The sequence below is a fragment of the Telopea speciosissima genome, chromosome 7, assembly GCF_018873765.1.
Source record: "Telopea speciosissima isolate NSW1024214 ecotype Mountain lineage chromosome 7, Tspe_v1, whole genome shotgun sequence".
NCBI classification, from domain to species: domain Eukaryota; kingdom Viridiplantae; phylum Streptophyta; class Magnoliopsida; order Proteales; family Proteaceae; genus Telopea; species Telopea speciosissima.
Window position 1 is genome coordinate 11,726,334 of NC_057922.1, and position 21,169 is coordinate 11,747,502.

At 39.1% G+C, this 21,169-nt stretch overlaps 1 protein-coding gene across 2 annotated transcripts in view; it reads left to right on the forward strand.

Annotated features, from left to right (window-relative positions):
* The first annotated feature begins 8,541 nt into the window (after positions 1-8,541).
* The window catches only part of LOC122667913 (endoribonuclease Dicer homolog 4-like), a 106,348-nt gene continuing 93,720 nt past the window's right edge, over positions 8,542-21,169 (forward strand). For both annotated transcript variants that reach the window (XM_043864397.1, XM_043864396.1), the window contains exons 1-2: positions 8,542-8,652; positions 8,773-8,950. In XM_043864397.1, the coding sequence (XP_043720332.1) occupies positions 8,579-8,652; positions 8,773-8,950 (252 nt within the window). In that variant the 5' untranslated portion in view covers positions 8,542-8,578. The remainder of the gene's footprint in view (positions 8,653-8,772; positions 8,951-21,169) is intronic.

A 21,169-nucleotide genomic window follows, 5' to 3' on the forward strand; every position in this document is an offset into this window, starting at 1 on the left:
AAGGATCGGTCCTAGTTTATCAGGTAGGTTAGGAGCTTTTTAAGTACTAAACTTATCCAACCAACCGTATTGAGTTCAAACCCGGAAATTGTATCACTAGAATGCCTTCAGGTCCGATTGGCAGTTCATTTAGAGAAACCAGGTGTTGATTAGCAAGTTGTCTAGTTGGTGTACCGAACCAGAGTTGTAAGGCAAAGGTTGGCTTTGTTGGCTTCTCACCTATCTTCGCTTGGTGGTTCTTACTTGTGCTGTGCCTCATGGTAGGTCAGGTGGGTCTGCAATATTGACAAGTTGACCCCCAACGTGCCATGTAAAGTTTCAGCACAAATAGAGTATGCCAAGTGGCAAACAAAGCATTGGAAAATCTAGGACTCTTAAAGGATGCATCAATATACATAGAGGGAGTATCCCAATACAATAGAGGGTAAATGATTGAATTTGAGATTAAAATTCAACACATTGCCAATCAAGGTCCTTCCCTAGATATCCAACAGCTAAAATTACCACATCATCCTTCCATGTGGCGCAGCAAGGCAGGTCACCAAGCCAACCTTTTACTAGAGTGCAGCAAACTTTACCCGTAATGGAAGGAATATCAACTAATGCAATATGGATGAGCTATCAATGGCTACTTGAGGACACCCGGCCGCTGTGCATGTAATTCTATATTATTATATATAATTTTTTTTGGATGGAATTATATTTAATTTTTTTTACTATTGCATTTTGTAAGGAGATTGAGGACAGTGATGTTTGCTTGGCAATGATATTTTTAGGGTGTTCATCTTGCAGGGTAGTTCTTTTAAATTGATATGGTGATTTTAGTTTGTGTCAGGTATTGATCTTGTAGAAGTTTGGATAAAATCTTTTAGGATTAGGTTTTCCTTCACCCATGGAGAAGCCGGTGATGTGATCCTCTGATTAGACTCATGTGTCATCGTTAAGTACACCCAAATACCTTTCCCCCTGTTAATCAAAGGGTTAGATCTCCATGGTGAGGAGATTCTCGCTTCACCATAGGTGATGAGAAAGTGGGTCCAATCTTTTAACTATTCAAACAAAATTTGTTTGATAATTTTGGACCGAGTTTCCCTCCAACCATGGTGAATGGGATCTCATTCACTGCAAGATAGGAGAGGGTGGGAAAGGGTATCGGAAGGGTATTTTGGAACATACAAAAACCCTAGGATGGTGGGTGAACTATCCTCTATGGGTGGAGGGAAACTTAGTCCGATAATTTTTTATGAATAAAAAATTTACTTAATAAACAAATAGAGTTACCCGCTTTTTTATGAAAAACAAAGAAAAGTATTAATTAACTACAAATTTAGACGACAGTGTTAAGAACATCAACAGCCACCTCAAAATTCCACCTATTATTGTTAACTTTCCATGCTAAGAATCGAGCAAGCCCCACCATATCATTGGTACAACATTTAAGAGTGGTTCTCGAAGTTATTACAACCCATATAAATATCAAACAGAGTTTTAAAACATTCCCATGGCCACGGCACATCTTTTCTCTTGGGGATCAATGAAACCATCTTCTCAGAACCCGTGCATGCTTCTACTGATTGGTATCCCATCTTCCCTCTTGCTGCAATTTCTTCAGTAGGACCCTTGGCTTCTGCTTCGACCTCATCACCTGCCATGATGTCACACCAAATCCTGCAAAGGTAAACTGTTTTTTTATATATAATAAGAGTTGTCCATCCAGCCTCATTAGTACCACAATCCAAGCAACTAGCAAAACAGATCAATGGGGGATTCTCTGCAGGTATAAGTGTATAACGTGGATTTTCATAATGCAAATGGAAAACTGATGTTCAGGATCAAATTTTGGGGTATATGCTATAAATTTCGGGTTGCGAGTCAGCATCAACACATGGGTTGGGCTCAGACTTCTCTGTGATACGATTTTTGGGCCCTCAGGTGAGCCAGGCCCAAGCTACATTTGGTGGGCTAGGCCTGAACTTATCTTGGCCAGGACCATACCCAGCCAATGCACACCCGTGACAGAATACGTTTGAGAGCATGGTTGTAATGAAGGTCTGAACTGACAGATTCACGTTTTAGACTCAACTTAATTCCTTCCCCCATTTCTTTCTCTTCCCTGGGAAATATTTTTTATGCCTATTGAAGGACCAACAGAGATATCACCCCCTAAGTTTTCGAGATTCGAGAGCAGCTTCTGAGTGTCTGTATGTTTACATGGATACGGACCTTAATTAAGATAATATGATGCTGAACAATGGAAAGTGGAAACACACTTACTCGTTGCATCTCAGGGTGATTTGGGTTATTCAACATGAAACATGAAGCGATGAATATATCTTCTTTTTTTTTTTGTATAAGTGGGATGAATATATCTTACCGCGTGTTAGACTACGGGTTTGTATGGTAATCTTCCAAATAATCGTTTCTGGTGTTTTTTCTGTTTCTGGGGGCTGAAATAGAACAGATCATGTATATGTGGGAAAATTATCTCCTCCAGTTTGCTGACCGGTCCAGTTCCCCAGTTCCTCTAATAGGGGGATGGTGGACCCCACCCGGGCAGAGTGCTTGGGCATGGGTAGAGAGGTCATTTCAGTCCCCCTTTGTTAGAGGAACTGGGGAACTGGGCCGGACAGCTAATTGGAGGTGATAAAGATCCATGTGTATGTGTTGCCCAGTCCCTTTTTGTGGCACAATATCCTGTCACTTTATGGGTATGCTACATGTAAAATGTGTATTTTACCAAAAAAAAAACACATGTAAAATGTGTATAAACAAGCTTTCTATCCTGTTTTCTGATACATGCCTGGCTTTGGTCCAAAGGTTTGTAAAACTGTTCTGGCCTGTTGGTCAGCGGTTTGATAGTCCGACAGTCTAGACAATCTGATAATACATAAAATTTAGAAAGGAGAAAGAATGCTACCTAGGTACGTGTGGTGCGCTGCCCCTGTGCTCAGACATAAGGGTGGGCAAAATGACCACCGTGCCCCCATGGAAAGGTAGGGGTGTGGCGGTTGTTTCGCTGCCCCTATGTCTACAGCGTATTGTATACACCCAGGTAGCATTCTTTTTCCTAATATACAATAAGTTTCTTATATGTATAAAAAAAATACAATATATAAGTAGGGCAAGAGATCTCTACTTGGTCGCATGGTCTCTATACATGCGTCTGGGCCAATGGGTGAGCATGCTTGCTTATCTACCCAGGGGGCAGAGGCGTCATCTCACGGTGCCCTGTGTGAGAGCGTAGGAAACACCATCAAGTAGAGATCTTTTTCCCATATAAGTATGACCAATATGCTTAAGTAGTGGTTAGGAATGTCTATCACTTACTTTATGGGCTTGAGTTTGAATATCTCCAATTGCTATAGACACTGAATTTTATCACCCTGAAGGCAGAGTTATAATAATTGGTATCGGTCTCAGTCGATTCCACTTTGGATCGGTTTGTATTAGACAGATTTATCCATATTTTCTTCAAAAAATCAGTAAATGTTGGGTAGCCGAGTGCGGAGTGGATACCAGCTGAAGGCCAATGAGTAAGCCTACACCAAGATGTGTGGTCTCCTATTCTGACTTCCCCAAAGCCTCTGATAGCACAACCGAGACAACAACGAGTTCTCTGCTTTTGCAGGGATGGAGCGATAAAAGTTTTGAGAATCTATGAAAATAATATATATATATGATGATTTTTTTTTCAAAAGAAGTCTTTAAAAAAAAAACAATAGAAAAAACTATTTACATTCCCAAGCTACTTTTTTTTTATATTACTGTTTTTCCTACATCATCGGAACTCTTTCTACATTATAGTAAGATAAGCAAATACATACAAAAAGGAATAGTCACCCAATGAAGTTAGCACTTGATGAGATAGTGAAACAATTAAATAACAAGTTTTATCTTTTTTCTTCTTCTTTTTTTTTTTATTTTTTTTTATGAGAGAGTTGTTTATTGAGAGGCGTGACCTGAAGGAACCATTGAAGTCTAACCATAAAATTGAATTGTACAAGAATCCATAGCTCCTTTTTATTTTCAACCTCCCCATTATTTTAAGAAAACAAAATATTTTCTTTAGAAAATTAAATTTTGAATCTTATCTCATGACACGTCCCAACATAGCAATCATGGACATGGGAGCTCCCAAAATTTTGTAATCATCAGTATAAGCGTGTTATGGCATTTTCTTCATTATTATGGCAGTTGTTAAGTCATACTAATGTTTAATATATAAGCTTTCAAAAATTGAAACAATTCAATCTTGACCATTGTATCCAAATGGACCTTTAATGCATTATTGAAGTGTATAATTACGTTAATTTGGGTTGTTTACCTAATTGATATAGAATCGTATCTCGAAAAATATCAAAAAGGATTTAAGACAATCGAAATTACCCTAACCCCCACGGACCAACTCTAGAACACCAAGGTGACACAAGAAACACAATTATTCTGTTTCTGATGATGTTTGTAATGTCACAAGCTAAGTTAAAATTAACAGAATATAACTTTTTTTTTTTATAGATAAGCCCCAAGGAAGTTTAAACTCTTGACCTTATAAAATAAAACTGAATCTGTGTGAGATTTTTTTTCATAAAAAATATATATATATATATTTTTGTTTTATTTTATATAGCAACATGACTTTACACCCTTCAACTTTTTCATTAAGGCTACGTTTGAAAGCCAAGAAAGAAAAGAAAATGACAAGAACAACTTATTTGTTCAATGATCCATTCATATTGGCTCTGATACCAATTGATAGATTTATTCTACAATGATCAATATGACAGCTCAATAAACACAATAACGATAATAAGATAATCGAATAGGAACTATACTCAGATCTATATCGTTTGTTGAAGATCTCCTCAATTGCTCTTCTCTCCCTCTTTGTTGATCTTGTCTTCTCCCTTTTCCACACAATTAGAAGTACTCTTTTTTTATGCTTCAGCTTAAGATTGAGAATCGGGATTATTTCTTATGGTTAACAATTAATAGGCATTAGTAACATTATATAGACTATGAGTAGGGATCAACCCTACTCATATTGAACAACTGATGCCTCTCCCATAATGGGTTTGGTTGTTAATAGATCCATTTATAATAAAACAACATTTCACATTTTAAAACGGGTTAATTGAAGTCACTATCCACTAAGGAAATCACCTCCCGTATTGGACTCCATCCAACCAAGCTCATCAGTCAATATTCATCCACTAATCCGCCCATACAATGATTGGATGTTGGCCCATACATGAGGAATCATCCAATAAAGAGGCATTTAATATGGAGAGAGAGAGACTATGTGTGTGGATCTCATGGGTGGAATGTGAGAGGATATATAAAGGAATTTGGATGTTGGTGTAAGGGGTTTTCTTTTTTATATATAAATTATGTTTAGTTTGCAAGACACCGACGCTAAGTTTGGAAGGTTACAAAAATTGAAAATGAAGAAAAAGAAAGGCACATAAATCAGCCACTATTTTCATCATGAATTGTTTTAGGACCCAATTTTTCTACACGAACATGTACATACTACATACACGATTGTGCATGTAACCTTTTACCATTTTTTTATTATATTTTACTTTTCTTTTCTTACTGTCCAAACATATTCAAAAAATGAAAAATCTTGTTGTAACCAAGGTATAACATTTTTTAACGTGTTAAATCTTGTTATTTCACACGCCTACTTGAAAAATGTGCATCTTTTAATAATGACAAGTCACTTTAAATTATTAAAAAAATCTCTTTTCACTCCAACAATAACTAATTTTTGGGAATAAAACAAGGGCAATCAAAAGAAGGTTACAACTTTATTACCAAAAAAATAAAAAGAAGGTTACAACTTTCACTTTTTACCATTTTATTGGCGACAAGATGCACTCTATACAAAGAGTTAAAATAAGAGCATACCCATCCTTAGAATTCGATATTTTTTTCGAAGAGACCGATCATTGTGGAACAGAGAGAATATAACTATGAGAACAACTTGTTCTCACCAAAGTGTTGAACTAAGAAATTGAAAATTTTTCAATTGTTTTTTTTTTTGGTCTTATTCCTAAACATTAGTTATGCAATACTTATTGGAAGGGTAAAAATGCTTTTGAAATGACATTATTTATTTTCATTGGAAAAAAAGTATAGGGAAATGGTTGGTGGGGGGAGTGTGGCCCCTGCATCCAGACACAAAGGGGGTGAAATGATCGTCCCGCCTCCCATGAAAGATGTAAATTCCTGCCTTGTTAATGCTTCCGTGCGAAATGACCGCCCAACCCCCATGAAAGGTTGAAATGTCCATCTTGTTGATGCTTTCGTACGGGCTCTCTTTGGTCTATGCATGTTGTGGCCACGCTCCCCCACAGAGATCTCTCCCCAAAAAGTATTGGTATACTAGAAAGGCAAAAAAAATAAAAAGCAATAAATTTTTTTTCCTCGAAACTACAATACGACAAACAAAATATACCTTGAATTTCCACTATATTAGTGTAGTGTCAATTGGTTGGTCTGGGCCGGTTTTGGTTGGGCCTAATCGGCACCCTACTTCGGGATCTCACAGCGTGATCGGTCCGTTTAAGTAATTAGTCTTCATATGTTAGGCATGGTCCCATTTATAGATGGTCAGTTGGGTACCGATCTAATCAGGTTTGTACTAGACATACTATAAACGGTCTCATACTAAATGAGCTACAATCGAGCTATGCAAGTTTGGTCCATATAGCTTATAGTAAGATTTAATTCTTTGTGATGAAACAATAATTTATTTGAAAGAATGTTCTTCACTGGGCTAATGGATATCCATAAGTAAATCTCAAATTTATTTAAAGCTCTATAACCCTCAATCTCAATAGACATACATACGATGACATTCTGAATAATATAAATGATCTTGATTATGTGCTCAATTTATTTTTGACCCACCAACTTCATGGTGCAACTTTACAAAAAAAAACTTCATAGTGCAATAATATACAATTATCAATTCTATGTTTTTACTTGACCCATAGTCTTTAATTTATAGCTTACATAATGCAAGATGATATATTATTCAAGGAGATTCAAAAAGGGTATATTTGGGATAAAATATGGAACTTATGAGGTAATTTGGGTAAAAGAAATGGTCCATAAATAAGCTTAAACCTGTTGGGCTTGGTCAGGTGCCCGTCGGTCCATCCCCTTGCACCATGACCGACATGTAACAGATGCTAGACCTTAGCCTTACACATTTAGCTATCATGTCAGACTGGTTTTAAGCTTTGACCAATCCAAACAGATCGATCCTACCGGTGTGTGCTTAGAATTAGGGCTGCAACAGGGTCGGGTTGGGCCCAACTTTATAGAACCCTAGCCCAACCCTGAGTCTCCTTAGATCGGCCAGGCTCGACCCGACCCTGACTCGGGGCCTGAAAAATCCAACCCTGAGCCTCCCTCAGGGTCGGGTCGGGGCGGGGAAAAGATTATGAATTTTACGTAAAATAATACTATAATAAAATGTATTATATCACTTATTATCTTTATATATAATATATTATATTACAAAATGTGGTTGACGTTTAAAGTTGTATATATATATATATATTAGTATAACTTAAAGCAGGGCTGGGCCAGGCCAGGCCAGACGTAGCCCTATGCCTCATCCCTCTCCCGATCCGACCCTGACTTAGGATCAGAAATTTTCAGCCCTGACCCACTCACAAGGCCAAATATCTTAGCCTAGATACTGTTTGGGCTCAGAGCGGGCCAGGGCAGGTTCAGGCCCACGAGGCGAAACTTGCACCCCCACTTATAATTGACACTCCTAATCAATGTTTTTTTATTGATGATTCGCTTGGTGGGCCAAAGAAGGTGTACCCACTACCACTGTATTCTGTCCTTGTGTTACATCAGAACATTATAAATGCGAAGAATCCCTTGAACGTGATTTAAGCAGTGCGCATGTTACTCTGCCACGTCACTGACTCACCTCAGTCCATTGAAGTAAGTTGCGAGATGTACTCCAACCAAGTATATTGGAATCTTATTCGTACTGATGATTGGATACGCTTTCGAAAAGATCCCAATCTTACGGTCCTAAAATCTAGTCCATTCGTGTTCCCCTGATAGTGATGTGACATAAATCTCCTCCAGGCGTAAGTCCTAATTTTTTTATTTTTTTTTTTTGTGGTGAGGAACACAAATGCAATAGTAGAATTTTTTATTTATTTTGGTCGAATCACGACAGTGGCCAAAGAACTGAAAACGCATAACTGTACGAACGGAGTTTGAAAAGCAGATGACGCGGCTTGACTCTTAAGGACTCGTAAAGCGCACTCCCTACTCCCCATGGTGTGCAGACCTGTGGGGGGCGAACCTACTCTGGAGCTACATTCTTTATTGGTGAGCAAGAAAAAGAGAGATTCTGAAACCTCGACCACTAGTTTAAAAGTTGATTTTACTTACTCGGTGATCTTCCAGTAAGGAGGGGCTTTGAGCGATGAGCACCGAAGGCGTGTCTGAGAATCATCGTCAAGAGGAGGAAGCTACCAGCACGGGACACACTCAACCAACCGAGTTATGTGTGTCGGACGGTGAAATTCCTTATTCCATGGTTGACGATGAAGCACAAACAAGTTCAAATGTTAATAACACAAAGAAAGATCCAAGGATCATCGCTAGAAAGTGAGTTCCCTTGCTAATTCATGCTTGTTTCTTCTGTATAGCTAAATGTTTTTGTTACATTTCTCTAAGGATTATGTATTTCTTTAAGGGTTATATATCTGATTACACTTCTATAATCAGATATCAGTTGGACCTCTGTAAGAAAGCTGTGGAGGAGAATGTGATTGTTTACTTAGGGACTGGTTCGGGGAAAACTCATATTGCAGTCCTACTTATATACGAGCTGGGTCACCTGATCAAGAAACCTCAGAAGAATATATGTGTTTTTCTTGCACCAACGATACCACTGGTTCGGCAGGTGATGTAATTGTCATAGATGATTTTGTTTTACTCTGTATTTTTCGGCTCATTGGAAACGTAAATACAGAAAACTTAACTATGAACATTTGATCTCTGGCATTTGTCTATCAGTGAACTCTTTGGTGGTTTTAATTTCCAAATTAATGGTTAGTTTTTGCAGAAAAACAATGTAAATAGGTATCCTGTTTCCACCTATAAATGCGGTTGAAGGGCTATTATGCATAATTGAAGAACTTAGTTCTTCAATCATATCTACTCTTTATTTCTTTTCAAATAAAATATGATGCATGGACCTGTTCCATTAGTAGTTATAGACACCTCCATTTCGGGATCTTCATGGATAAATTAATCTCAAGTGACTCCACAGCATCAACCACCCGTCGATATTTGGTGAATCAATTTGTCACCACCAAAAGCTTATTTTTTCAACTATTGCTCTGTTCTCCTAGAAATAAGATGGCCTTGTTTCTACCTTCTCTTAGATTTTCAATCAGCTTGATAAAGCTTCCTCCTTGGTGGTTCAAATTCTGCATTTTACACCCTTCTCTGTGACTGCTCGAGGATAGATTGTTGCCATCTTTGGCACTGCATCGTGCATGGAACTTCACTAGGTACAGTACTCTTTCTCTGGAGTCTAGATGAACATTGGCATTGTATCTAAACACCCATTCCTATTATTCCCGTGTAGGTTTAAAGTAGTGCAGATTCTTTTCGAAATTGGAGCGTGTGGAGCTTCCCTAGGTGCAGCACTCTTTCTCTCGAGTCTAGATGAACACTGGCATTGCATCTAAACACCCATTCCTATTATTCCCGTGTAGATGTAAAGTAGTGCAGATTCTTTTCGAAATTGGTGTGTGTGGAGCTTCCTTAGGTGCGGCACTCTTTCTCTTTAGTCTAGATAAACAATGGCATTGTATCTACCAACCCTTTCTGTTATTCTAGTGTAGCTGTAAAGTATTGCATACTCTTTTCAAAATTGAAAGCAAGGAATTGAATTTCATCATATATTTCGATTTTGTTCCTTGGGTCAATCAGAAATTTTCACTAAAACCAGGTGTAAACAGCATTGGAATGAATGCTTGAGTGATATAAATCGATCACCCAAGCCCCTTTATTTATAGTAACTTGAAGTAAACTGATCAAAGTACAAATAGGAATAATAACACCTCAGTCCTAGTCCTACTAGGAATTCCTAATACAACTAGGAATGCCAGAATAGGACTCAGCTGAGGATAAAACACTAAAAATAAAAGAAAAGAAAAGAATCCAATCTGACTAGTACTACTCCTAACATGACTAGGACTAATCCTAATCAGCTAGGACTAGTAGGACTAATCCCAATCAAACTAGGACTGCTTACCCCAATCGGGTAAGCAGCCTATTTCAACACTCCCCCTCAAGTTGGACCAAAGATGTCGATCATGCCCAACTTGACTAGATTGGGATGAAACAATTTTCTAGACAATCCCTTGGTGAAGATATCGCAAGTTGATCCGCAGATGTCACAAAGGGAATACAAATCAGCCTGACTTCTAACTTCTCTTTGATGAAATGCCTATCCACCTCAACATGCTTGGTACGATCATGCAGATCTGGGTTGTGTGCTATTCGATGGCAACCTTGTTGTCGCAAGACAACACCATAGGAAGACGAATAGGAACACCAAGATCTTGTAGCAAACCTTTAAGCCATAGTAACTCACAAATACCTTGTGCCATAGCTCGAAACTCGCCGGCACTAGAACGAGCAACCACATTTTGCTTCTTGCTACGCCATGTGACAAGATTTCCACCTACAAAGGAGCAATACCCAGAAATAGACTTCCGATCTGCAGAACCAGCCCAATCAGCATCAGTGTATGCTTCTATCTGTAGATGACCATGCGTAGACAAAAGAATTCCTTTTCTAGGAGCTGATTTCAAATAGTGCAAGATACAAAGAACAGCCTCCATATGAGAAGAGTAGGGATCATGCATAAACTGGCTCACAGTACTCACGGCGACAGCAATGTCAGGATGCGTGTGTGAAAGATAAATCAGCTTCCCTACAAGTCTTTGGTACCGGCCTTTATCAACAGGCTCACCCTCTTTCTCCTTGAGTCGAACAGTAGGGTCCATAGGAGTATCTGAAGGATGACAACCTAGCAACTCGGTCTCAGCCAATAAGTTTAGGACATACTTCCTTTGGGAGAGAAAAATGCATTTAGAAGATCTGGCTACTTCAATCCCAAGAAAGTATTGTAGTTTTCCTAGATCTTTAATCTCAAATTCTTGTCCAAGGAAGGTCTTCAACCGTCTGATCTCATCACCATCATTGCCAGTAACCACTATATCATCAACGTAGACTATAAGAACAGTGAGTTTTTCACCAACCCTCTTTATAAAGAGTGTGTGATCAGCATTACTCTGCTTATATCCCACAGAAATCATGGCCTTGTGGAACCGGCCAAACCATGCTCGAGGTGACTGCTTCAGCCCATAAAGTGCGCGCTTCAGTCTGCATACTTTTCCTTGGTTTCTGTCACAAGAGAACCCTGGTGGAATGTCCATATACATCTCCTCATCCAGTGTTCTATTTAGGAAGGCATTTTTTACATCTAGCTGCTGCAAATCCCATCCAAGGTTGACTGCACAAGATAATAACACACGAACAGTATTTAACTTTGCAATAGGTGCAAAAGTTTCCTGGTAATCAATGCCGTATGTCTGAGTGAACCCCTTGGCCACAAGTCGTGCTTTATACCTATCCACAGTGCCATCCACCTTCTGTTTCACCACAAACACCCATTTACATCCAACGGTTTTCTTCCCAGGTGGAAGAACCACAAGCTCCCATGTGTTATTTTTCTTCAAGGCGACCATTTCTTCCATCATAGCTGCCTTCCACTTTCCATCTGATAAAGCTTCCTGCCAATTGTTAGGAATACGAACAGAAGAAAGAGATGAAACAAAGGCACGAAAGGATGGGGAAAGGGAATCATAAGAAACAACATGAGATATGGGATGCTGAGTGCAAGTTCTGACACCTTTGCGAAGAGCAATAGGTAAGTCAGGATCATTACCAGGTGGAGAGGCAGGTTCTGGATCCGGGTTCGGCAATTGGATGGGTACTGGAGCAACAGTTGATTGAACCTGCTTATGTTTCCTTGCATAGGTCTTCACATTACTGGCATCAATCCTCCTCTGAAATTCACTAATAGTCCTCTGGATAGGAGTCTGGAACGGGGTAGATTGCTCCCCCTGAATAGAAATGGTCTCCCCCCGTATAGGAACCTCTTCCCCTGCCTCAGGGGGAGTACTAGGGGCAAGCCGAACTGGTTCAGATTCATGGTAAACAGACTGAAGTGGAGGTGGAGAGTCAATAGTCAGCACATCTTCACTAACACTCTCCCCCTGAAGAGGTGGGGACACATAATATGGAACATGTTCATGAAAGACAACATCCATGCTAACAAAAGTCCTGCGGGATGGAGGGTAGTAACATTTGTACCCCTTTTGGGTAGCAGAGTAACCCAAGAAAATGCAGCGGAGGCTACGTGGGTCAAGTTTACCAGGGGACCTTGTATCCCTAGCATAATAAACGCATCCAAACACCTTAGGTGGGACTATAAAGGAAAAAGAGCCAAGTAATAGCTCAATAGGGGCTTTTGAAAGAAGAACCCGACTGGGTAGCCTATTAATTAAATAGGCTGCAGTAAGGATAGCATCCCCCCAATAAAGGGAAGGGACAGTACGAGCAAACATAAGGGCCCTAGCCACCTCCAGGAGGTGGCTGTTTTTTCTCTCAGCCACACTATTTTGGGCTGGAGTGTCGACACAGCTGGTCTGATGGAGGATTCCATGTGCAGCAAGGTATTTTTGGAACTGACCTTCCATATACTCTTTCCCATTGTTACTCCTCAAAATTTGAAGAGTGGCATTAAACTGGGTCTTAATCATTTGATGAAAGTGTTGAAAACATAAAAAAACTTCACTCTTTGTGTGCATAAGGTAAACCCAATTGAACCTAGAATAGCAGTCAATGAAAGTGACATACCACCGATGGCCAGTCAGGGAAGCTTTCCTACTAGGACCCCACACATCAGTATGAACAATATGAAATAAGGAAGAGAATCGTTTATTAGAAATAGGATAAGTTGAACGCGTCTGTTTAGCCAAGACATAAGGCTCACAAAAAAAATCTTCCTTATTATAGTCTTTAACTAATGTTGGAAATAAATTTGATAAAGTACCTAAGGGGGGATGGCCTAGTCTAGAGTGCCATTTATGTAAATCAGAAGAGAAAGATGCCGAAGGCAAAGCTGGAGTAGGATCGCCATCAAGCAGGTACAATCCGCCATGCACTTTACCCGATCCAATCGTCTTCCCCGAGTCCAGTTCCTGAAAAACACAGTGAGTGGGAAAAAAGGTCACTTTACAATTCAGGGATTTAGTGATACTGCTAATGGAAAGAAGGTTAGTTGTAAATTTGGGAATATGCAACACAGATGACAGTGTAAGGGAAGGAGAACAACCAATGGATCCTTTTCCTGAGATGGAGGAGAGGGACCCATCAGCAATTTTGACTTTATCCTTACCAGAGGCAAGAGAATATGTATTAAAAAGGCTAGAAGAACCTGTCATGTGATCAGTAGCACCGGAGTCAATGATCCATGGAGTGGATACTACTGATGCACAATGACCAGCAAAAGAAATACCTGTACGGGCAAAGAAGGAACCTGAATTGGCAGCAGACGTAGTAGAGGCAGTTGATGTGTTCAACATACGACACAAAGCCTGGAGTTCTTCCTGGGAGAAACCAATGTCAGCAGTGGGAGTTGGAGCTACACTTTCAGTATGATTGGCTTTGTTTTTAGACTTAGCACGACCACGTTTGGCCTCAAAATCAGCTGGCTTTCCATATAATTTCCAACACTGAGCCTTAGTGTGATATGGTTTGTGACAATGCTCACACTTAACAGGCTCTTTGGTAGTAGAAGCAGCAACACTGTCAGAAGAAGCAACAGGAGTGGGGCCAGCAGTCTGTAAGGCTGATCTCTCAACTTTGGGAGTAATCATCATGGCAGCCCGTCGTGTCTCTTCACTGTGAACATAAGAAAAGGTCTCCTCTAAAGTGGGGAAAGGAACCCGTCCAAGGACTTGCACCCTAATAGGGTCATAGTCATCATTGAGGCCAGCCAGGAAATCATAGACACGGAATTGGTCTACATAGGTGTGGTAGGCGTAATATCAGCGATGAGTAGTAGGCTGAAACCGAGCATAGTGATCCAATTGCTGCCATAAACATTTGAGGGCAGCATAGTATTTGGTGACAAACATCTCCTTTCGAGTAGTGGTTTGGAGTGTCTTCCTGATTTCATAAACCTGAGCACCACTTCCTGAACGACCATAAGTGCCCTTGATAGCTGTCCATATCTGTATAGCAGTGTCAAGGAGAAGATACTGACTAGAGAGGTCAGTGGTCATAGAGTTCAGAACAAAGGACATTACCATTGCATCATTGGCAGCCCATTTAGTACGAGCAGCACCTTCTTCAGTAGGTTGTTTGGTGGTGCCAGTGAGGTGGCCAGTGAGTCCCCTACCAGCCACTGTTAGGGATAATGATCTGGCCCAAATCAAGTAGTTTGTACCATCAAGCTTAATGGCAGCAGCATAGGGAAAAAAATCAGACCTATTTTGATCTCCTCCAGAAGTAGCAGTAGTCATCTCTGAGTCACCCATGATTCAGCCAGACAGAAAAATCAGATCTGTAAAAAACCTGATTCGAATGGGTTTTTTAATTTGCAGAGTTTTCAGCCGTCAGAATGGGCTGAAACCTTGGTCGAGTTCCCTACTAATACCAGGGAAGATAACCTCCAAAAATTAGCTCTTTCTGATGAGCCAATAAAAAACCCTAAATTTTGACAAATTTAGGAAGAAGCTTGATTGCAGAAAAACTGATTGCAGGAAATTGCAGAAAAGTGCAGCACTGTATCTCAAACACTTCTGCAGTCTTCAACTAAGGGCTGGTGTAGACCAATAGAAGCAGGGAACAATCTCCATAAAAAAGGAAATCAAACTTCAGGTGTAAGAAGAGCTCGATCTCCAAGGATGGAATAATCCTGCCGGCAGATTTAGGTCACACCAGCTGTTCTTTGATCTTCAATGAGGTGACATTGAGGGCAGCAACTAAAATTGCATTAGATCACCTCACAGTTGCTGCCCTGATGTGGAGAAGGAGGCCGAGAGTGGTGGAGAGAAGAAAAAAAAGGAAAAAAAAAGAGAAAGAAAAGAGAGGAGAGAACCTGAAATCGAGAGAAGCTGTTTCCTAGATCAGATTAGGCTCTGATACCATGTAAACAGCATTGGAATGAATGCTTGAGTGATATGAATTGATCACCCAAGCCCCTTTATTTATAGTAACTTGAAGTAAACTGATCAAAGTACAAATAGGAATAATAACACCTCAGTCCTAGTCCTACTAGGAATTCCTAATACAACTAGGAATGCCAGAATAGGACTCAGCTGAGGATAAAACACTAAAAATAAAAGAAAAGAAAAGAATCCAATCTGACTAGTACTACTCCTAACATGACTAGGACTAATCCTAATCAGCTAGGACTAGTAGGACTAATCCCAATCAAACTAGGACTGCTTACCCCAATCGGGTAAGCAGCCTATTTCAACACCAGGTATAATTTTTGAAATCACAAAAGTTAATGAATTTCAAGAATCTTGGTGTAGAACTTTGAGGAATGTTAATTTGAACAAAACTACACTGGACAAAGATTGTTGGAACTGATTATAGCTCGAAGGTTTCTAGCAAGGATACCTTTTTCTATGTGGAGGGTAGACTGAATTCTGTGGATGCATACTTTTTGAATATACTGCCTCTCTCTCTCTCTCTTTATATATATATATATATATATATATGCAGAACAGTTCCATGGAGAAGTGATTTCTCTAGTTAATCATTTTTAATTTAAGTCAGAGATTTTTTGAGTCTAGAGTTTTTGATATTTAGGTTTCATAGGAATGGCCTGGGACCTAGTGGGTACCTTAGATTCATATATATTGAAATATTTTCTCTCATCTAAAGATTTTTGTTTCAGAAATACTATGATATCCCTCGGGAAGTAAATGAGCTTATTCTGTCTTAAACCCAAAGTGCCCTGTTCGATTACATGTATAAAAAGATTGTTGAAACCGATGACTGTGCATATTCCTCTTTAAAGATCCTTCAAATTCTCACTCCTATGCAATGGGGTATAAATTTCTATGAGAATAAAAAAAATTAGAAATCCCCAGTTTGCCGGAAGACTTTCAATTACTGGGACTGTTCGCGCTTGGCAAATGACATTCTGAAATTAGAAAAAATTGCATTAGAGAGTATATAGAAAAATATTCTGAAAATTCTTCCCAACATAAAGTTAAACAAGCTAGAAAGCAACAAATTTCTTCTCTTATCAAACATTTTTAGAACAATTAAATGAATTAAATCTTTTAAAGAATTAACCTTGCAAGAATTATTTAACTGGTTCCCAGCCTCGTTCTTTGACTGTGTACACAATGTTTGATCCTATTCCAGAATTTTTCCCTCAACATCTCCAAGTTGCATTCACTAAATTTCGGAAACAAAATTCTTATCAAAACATATCCATTGCTCTCCTCAATTTCTTTCTGATTTTGACATTCCTGGGATTGTGCATACAAAAGTCACAAATGAATTCAAATGACTGTGATAGTTTGATCTTAATAAAACAGTTTTAGATTTGCTTGATGGCTATTTTTCCTTCCAAAGCTCTGAAGTGAACTTTACTAATTGCTCTTTGTTTTCTTTTCTCACTTATCTCACAGTACTCTCTTTACCCTCTTATATATATATATATATATATATAGGGTGTATCTTGTTGTCTCCAAAATGGTGAAGTGAGTTGTTGTAACCTTCTTTAGATTGCCCCTTGTCATATTCCCAAAGTTATTTAATATAGGTGTAAAAAAGGGTTTTCAAAATAATTTGAAAGGTACTTGGTATTATGTTAGTATCAAAAGCTGCTCATTTTTCTAGTAGGCATGTGAAATGACTGGATTTATCCTCATGGAAAAAAAAAGTGTGTTATACTAAAAGGATAAAAATGTAAGGTTACGACTTCTTTTCACCAACCTTAGTGACGGCCATATTTTCCCATGTATACCTATTTTCGTAGTAATTACATAGGCTTGGAAACAATAGATTGTATCACACAAATATAAAGGGTGTTGCACATTCTATGATGGCAAAAGAATACCTTTAAGCATACCAGGATGGAACATCAATGGTAAACATGCCAATTACTTGATCCCATAGTTCGAGAACTCGGTTTCGGTACTGGTTTCGCTTAGCCAAAAAATCGAGTTGGTGCATTTTTTTTTGGTTGATGGTTTCGGTGGGTTTTTGACCTAGTTTGGTCATTAAACTTGGTATACAGTATATTTTGGGCCATTTAAACACAATGACACTATCAAATTGTCCAAAATCAAAGTCCAAATAGAAGTTTGACTTAGAACCCTAATTTGGTAGGCTACGACGTACTAATAGGCCCTATTCTACACATAATTTAGTAATAGAAAGCAATCAAAGCATACAACTAATATGAAACAACTTAAGTAAGCATTAGAAATGTAAAAGTGTAAAATGCATCAATCTTAACATATATGATATACCTCTATCATTTAAGCCATATTATATAAGTGTTGTCATTAGCTATCCGAAAGTACCCTATCCTAGGCTATGGAAGAGGCGGTTGCGATGAGATCGATCCACTGCTATTGCCACTAGGCTGTTGAACTACCATCAACATGTATGGGTATGGCTGGTTGGGATTGTGAATATGTCCATAAAACCTGTCGTAGTGGTTTGGCTATCGAACTCATGTTCAGAGTGTACTGATTATGGCTGCCCAAACTGACCATAGCCACTATATTTTGAACCGGTGCTCTGATGGTCATAATTATAGTCATACTGAGGCTGAGATGCATGCCACGATTGACGCTCACTAGTAGTATCTATACTCATGCTTCCGAAACTTTCAAGCATGGTCTTCATACTCATGTCCTCATCCTTAGCTTGTGATTGTTTGCGACGTGGGTGTCTCTTGGAATGAGTAAACTGACTCTCACTTGTGTAATGCATAGGCTCCGCATCCGTCCCCAGCTCGTACTGGTACTGCTCGCGCATTTCCTCATGACGATCATCATAATAACCATCACTCGCCATGCCACCACCACCACCACTGCCCTCATCACCATCAGACGGCGACCCATTTGACTCGTGTTCCTCCTCATCAACCTGGTCACCCGGATTCTTAAAAGGTTGAGGCGACTTTGAATGCACACACCCTTCTTCCTCCATATAGTCATCCACATCAGTACCCATCGAACTAGCTATAGTGGGGTCGGGCCTACCCCCAGCCTGATCCATTTCTGGTTCACCTCGATCCCTCACCTACTGTTATAGGGGATCCTCTTCCTCATCTGAGTCCTCTTCGAAAATGTCTGCTAGCTCGATTGATTCTTTAGAATTGTCTTCCATTTCTTCACGTATGTGCTTCATCCTTAGTCTCATGTTATAGTGCACATACACCAGCTATTCTAGTCGTTTGTGAATTGTGACCCAATCAGTTCCGCTTCTTGGTGTGTATCAGTGAAAATGTACTCCAATTGCGCTCACATCCGGAGGATAAACATGTCTATGAGAGCACTCAGATTGCTATCTTTCTCAGGTTAGGTAAACTTGAGCCATATAGCACCCACTAGCCGACTGCATTACAAATATACATTATTAGGAATATGAAAAAAATTATAATTTATAAATATAATGCCAGTAGGCAGTAGTAGACCTACCTGGGTCTGACTTTTGTCTACCTTCCACTGTAGCTTTTCGACTGAAACTCATGGAAGCATCTCTGAAGAATTGGATCTGTTTTGGTTTCAAAGTTCAATAAAGTAATTAGTACACAGTACAATAAAGTAACTACTAAATACATTCGTTTGCTTACTACCAAGTCTCATACTCTCATCTCATTATTTGCATCAGGTTATATCGCTGCATTTGGCTCCAACTTCTTAATGACATTTTGAACTGCTACTAGTAGTTCTGATTTAAGCCCAAGATTATACTTGTACTGATATTTAAAGTAACTACTAAATACATTCCTTTGCTTACTACCAAGTCTCATACTCTCACCTCATTATTTGCACCGGCTTGTATCGCTGCATTTGGCTCCAACTTCTTAATGACATTTTGAACTGCTACTAGTAGTTCTGATTCAAGTCCAAGATTATATGTGTACTGATATTTGGGAATGATAGTATGTTGGTGCATGACATATATAACTTGTTAGTGCTTTTCTAAATGTAAATGTAAGTATGACAGTAAAGTGTAAAATATGTTGAACACACCAGCTTTATGCAATGGGTGACTCAAATGCTTCTCCCATTGATCATCAATATTCTTAACGTATGCCTTCGCACTCCGGGGTATCACAGCTCTAACAAATTCCTTCATCTTCTGAAGGGCAGCATAAATGTGGCCAAGGTAGGTTTCTTCTCTATATCCACCATCCTTAGTAACCTTACTATTAAGAGATATGTAACACGATGGGGGGAGTCCCCCTATCGTGGTTTCCTTTTATTAGTTTATGTCTTTAATTGTTAGTTTCTTAGTCTAAGTAATTTTCTTGTTTTAGGCTTTAGGCTTAATTAGGTAAGAGTTATATTCCTTTTGTAATTCTGTTTTGGCTTAATATAAATATATGTTGGCTGGTATGGTAGATGTAATATTCTATCGCACAGCCCTTTTCTCCCATTGTTCTCTCTTCTTCTCCATCTCTTTCTATCTTCTCTCTTCTCTTTCTCAGGCACTGGTTACAGGTTCTGGGATTCTTTACATGGTATCAGAGCTGTTGTAACCTGTACCTGATTCTCTCCATAAAAGCCATTTTGAGAGTCGTTTTGGGTTTCTAGTTTGAAGAATGAAACCCTAGTTCAAGAAGAAGACGAACTAGGGTTTCCATGAAGATTTAGTGTGGAAAATCATACATGTTTAGTTCGAATGTTTGCTGGCAGTGGTGTGAATCATATCTTATCGATTGCTACTGTTGTTTTTTCTTAATCGATTGCTGAAGACTTGCTATTGCTGGTGTCTCTCTTCAATTTTGTTGCTCTGCCTCGTTGTTCCCTTGTGAGATTATCCTGCTACGATTCAATCTGTTATTGTTGCGGATCCTTTGGTTTTGTTCGATCGAGAAGAGGGTTGAAGGAGATTGAAATGTTGATTTGCTATTCCGCTGGATTGTCTGACAGTATTGTATTGTTCTCGATTTCTGCTGCTGCCCTAAGCGATGGCTCAATCAATGGCTTCTATTAAGTATTTGCTGATTTTATTGTTGTGTTCGTACATGGAACCATATATACTACTATTTGTTGATGTTGGTGTTCGGTCGAAGACGAAGGGTTTCGAAGGTTGAAGGCAACCATCGATTTCTCTTGTTGGTGTTGGTTAAAATATGTAATCCTGGTTTATGCTGCTTCTGTGTGGTTTGATTGTTTCGATTGGTGGAGTCGAAGGTGTCTTTCTTGAGTTCTGCTACCGAGTTGATTTGTTGATGGGTTCTTGCTGATGGCTTCTTCAGCAAATTTTTGGTCTTGAAACTTGGAGAAGAATTTCAGAATCGTGTCTCTCAAGTGGTAGAAGATAGTCCACGACTCTCCTGATTTGTTGTGGTTCTGGTGTGTTGTAATATGGGTTTTAGTCCCACATTGCTTAGTTGTATTCTTGTCATATGATTTTGTTGAAGTACTATTCATGTGACACTGTTCACGTGAACAGTGATTTGGTTGATTTGTGTATCTTCTATTTTCCTAGTCCTAGTTGGAGTCCTAGTTTCTAATTATGTCAAGTCCTAATTCTACTGTGAGTTGTTAGTCTTAGTTTCAGTTTGAGTTGTTAGTTCTAGTTATTTTCCTATTGTAATTTGGAATCCTATCATGATTAGGAATTCCTAATCTGATTAGGAGTTCCCCTTTCTATTGTAATTTGAGATTATAAATACAAGCATTATGAGGGAGACTAATAAGTTTAACAGTTCTCTCCTCTTCCTCGTCTTCTTCTCTTTCTCTCTTCTTCCTCCATTCTCGGTTCTGGTTTTCTTCATCTATACTCTCTAACATGGTATCAAAGCTAGGCAACCAGTGACTGA